The sequence below is a fragment of the Anastrepha obliqua genome, chromosome 4 (assembly GCF_027943255.1).
Source record: "Anastrepha obliqua isolate idAnaObli1 chromosome 4, idAnaObli1_1.0, whole genome shotgun sequence".
NCBI lineage: Eukaryota > Metazoa > Arthropoda > Insecta > Diptera > Tephritidae > Anastrepha > Anastrepha obliqua.
The window spans coordinates 32,430,268-32,433,409 of record NC_072895.1 but is presented as its reverse complement, the minus strand read 5'-3'; the positions used below and the strand labels follow the sequence as shown (position 1 = coordinate 32,433,409).

The 3,142-nt window shown below is 37.6% G+C and overlaps 1 protein-coding gene across 1 annotated transcript; it reads right to left on the bottom strand.

Annotated features, from left to right (window-relative positions):
- Positions 1 to 215: 215 nt before the first annotated feature.
- Positions 216 to 2,825, bottom strand: LOC129246176 (uncharacterized). The gene is made up of 2 exons (XM_054884758.1): positions 2,142 to 2,825; positions 216 to 2,066 (listed from the first exon to the last, which is right to left on the bottom strand). Exons 1-2 carry the CDS (start codon positions 2,391 to 2,393, stop codon positions 516 to 518), a joined length of 1,803 nt encoding a protein of 600 aa, XP_054740733.1. The 5' UTR covers positions 2,394 to 2,825; the 3' UTR covers positions 216 to 515.
- Between the last annotated feature and the right edge of the window lie 317 nt (positions 2,826 to 3,142).

The window sequence follows — 3,142 nt, the reverse complement described above, 5'->3', positions numbered from 1 at the left end:
TCTTATGTTCAAGATAAGTTTGTCATGCAGTGCTCCAACATCAATCTGTCCTCTGCCTCCCGCTTTTCTAGGTAGCATCATTCGAACGACAGAGCTTTTTGGGTGACGTGACTTGTATTTAGTCATAATTGTAGGTGAGATCGGGGGGTTATGAGACGGGTTTTGTTTTTTGACCATAAACATAATATAACCTATCCATTTTTCTGCACATTAAAATTTTTTAATTGTGATTAAGTATAACAACACTTTGACAAAAGATTAATTTCTTAAAATTATAGAAAAATCTCTAAGTTTTGCCTGCCTGCTCAAAAATCATTTTTTTCGGATTTTCGCATGTTCGGGGGGTTGTGAGACACAAATTTCATCAGAAAGAAAACGGCCTGATTTTATAAAAATTTTTTATTTCAATCGTTAAAAAGGCATATATTGGCTTCTACAATATAATTGATATGAACAATATGAATAATATACCTAATCAATCAAGTCAATGAATATCCGAAAAAGAAAATATTAGATTAATCAGATTCACAATGGATGCAGGTGTAATAGCCGGCTGTTAAATTTGCACATTTCAAGTGAACAGGTCTATCGCAAGTATTACAGTGAATCGAATTGTTTCGGTTTAATTTTTTGGGCATTACACCTTTGCAGATAATACAAAAGTCTTCATCTTCAGAGTCCGACATATTTTGAATCGTCATTACAACCGAAGATTTTCTAGGACGTCCGCGCTTCGATGGTAATGCTTTTGCTGCCTTGTTCTTCTGGTTTTCTTTATTCTGAGAATCTTTTGCTTTTTTTTCGTCAGATTTTCGGCGTAAATTGGCCACGTTAACTTCCGAAGTCAAAATAGTGCTGCCCATTGATTTTCGACCTCGATTAGATTTCTTGATCGGAGCGCTGTGTTTCAGAGGACCAACCTCTTGTAATATATGCTGAATTGGTGCAGCTGATGTGTTTGGAATCGTCGATGTGCTTGGCATCGTTGATGGACTGGGTACTTCCAAATTAATGGCATCGGCATCGGCAGAGGTCAGATTTGTCTCCATCAACTCAGCTGCTTCGTAATCTTCAGCAGAGAACACATTTGGATTGAATGGTTGAATACCTGCCGCACGGAATCCGGACCTGATATTCTTGGGTGTAGCACTTGCTTCCAGACATTTGTCTGCGATAGGCGCTATATGTCTTAGTTCTAAAGTTTTTCCAATATTGTTCTTCATCCAAACTTGACACATGTTATGGAACATTTTCTTGAATGGGCCGAACACGCTGACATCAAGAGGCTGCAATCTGTGAGAGCAGTGTGGAGGAAAAGATAGCATTGTTATTCCATTATCGATCGCCATTTGTATAGCCTCCAAACTCAGATGAGAAGTATGATTGTCCAAAAGCAATAAAATTGGAGAATCTTTTGATGCCTTAGAGTGTTTGATGAAATGTGCCAAATATTTGACAAATTCTTGTGCTGTCATCCAACCTGATTCGTTTGCTACACCCATAGCACCGGGAAGAGCATTGTCCATAAAGGTTGACTGCATATTTTTCCTAGGAAAGATATAGAATGGTGGAATGGACTGTCCAGCTGCACTCACGGCAAACGCCAAAGAGACATTTGTGCCTCTTTCCGCTGAAGTTTTCTGTCCAACTCTTCTTTCTCCTTTTAATGTGATCACTCGTACAGCTTTTGTGGGTACCGTCGGGCAGCCAGTCTCGTCCATATTCCATATGCGATGCGGCTCGTATTTTATATTTTTTTGAAACATCACATGGTCAAGGTTAACGAAAAATGCATCAACATTGGCTTTTGAAAAGGCCTTGGTGCGATTCGCGCTTATCTGCTCTGGCGTACGAAGAGACAGATTTGGATGCCGATGCATAAATGCATTGTACCAGTCCCACGACGCTTTGCCGTGAATGTCCCACTCCACTGGATATTCAATGTTACACTTCATTGCAAACTCGTAGACCAATTTGGAAAACTCACAAATAGACAAACCGTAGTACATTTTGCTGGCACGAAGAAGATATTGCACTAACTCGTCTTCTTGTTCTACGCTAAATATCTGTCGAATATAAAATAAATTGTCTGAAGGTTGAAAAATAACGAAAATTCAATTATATCACGATTAAATATAAACCTTTTTTCCACCAGTTCTCTTGAGTAAATTTGAAACAAAATCAACAAGTTTTTCATTCGAAGTGGTTGTGGGGTCTATGTTCGCTTCCATCAGACTTGAAATGTAGCGCGCCAATTTCGACTTATCGATTTTATATGCGCTACCAACGGATCGTAGAGACTTTTTCGCGATTGTAACCTCCTTAATAGCAGCCACAAAAACATTGGCATCAATCGCAGGTTTAACAGTCTGACTATACTTATGACGCACCATAATGTCTGAAAAATAAATAATTAATTATCAAAAACCCTGTATTTATCCAATACAGTGTAAATAACACTAAACGTAACACAGAAATGCGAGATACGGCTGTAGAATACTATTAAATGTTCCTAGATTACGGAAATAGCATGTCTCATGACCCCCCGAATACGCTGTCTCACGACCCCCCAATTGCTTTATTTTCAATGTGGCCACTGTTTTATGGATGCATTTAATATTTACGCAAAACTCTTGTTGTGGGTCAAAAGGCTACTCACCAAGGAAGGTTTTGATGCATGCACTTTTATAATTAGCTTGTTCAACAAAGTGTAAGAAACAACAAAAACGATTATCAGCAAAACTTTCAATCACACAAGTGGAGTCGCGGTATGAGGACACACAAATAACCTGCATGAACAAAATATTTGTCATGTAAATATTATGATTGAAAGCTAGCAAGAAGTTACGCAGATACCAGACAGATGCCGCGCTCTTCAGTTCAGGGCTGTGAGCGTGTCTCATGACCCCCCGTGTCTCACGACCCCCCGATCTCCCCTACGTATTATTCGTTGTAGATTTTCTATTTCAGTAGATGACCATTTTACAATTCCGAAGCTATACGATACCACCGGGACGACAAATTAATTAATATTTTATTTTATTTTATTTTATTTTGCTTTATTTTATTTTATTTTATTTTATTTTATTTTATTTTATTTTATTTTATTTTATTTTATTTTATTTTATTTTATTTTATTTTA

Excerpts from the sequence above, each read along its gene's own strand:
- LOC129246176 (XM_054884758.1), bottom strand. The coding sequence starts at position 2,393 with ATGGTGCGTCATAAGTATAGTCAGACTGTTAAACCTGCGATTGATGCC. Across the intron at positions 2,067-2,141 it reads AGAGAACTGGTGGAAAAAAG|ATATTTAGCGTAGAACAAGA; the intron begins GTTTATATTTAA and ends TATATTCGACAG.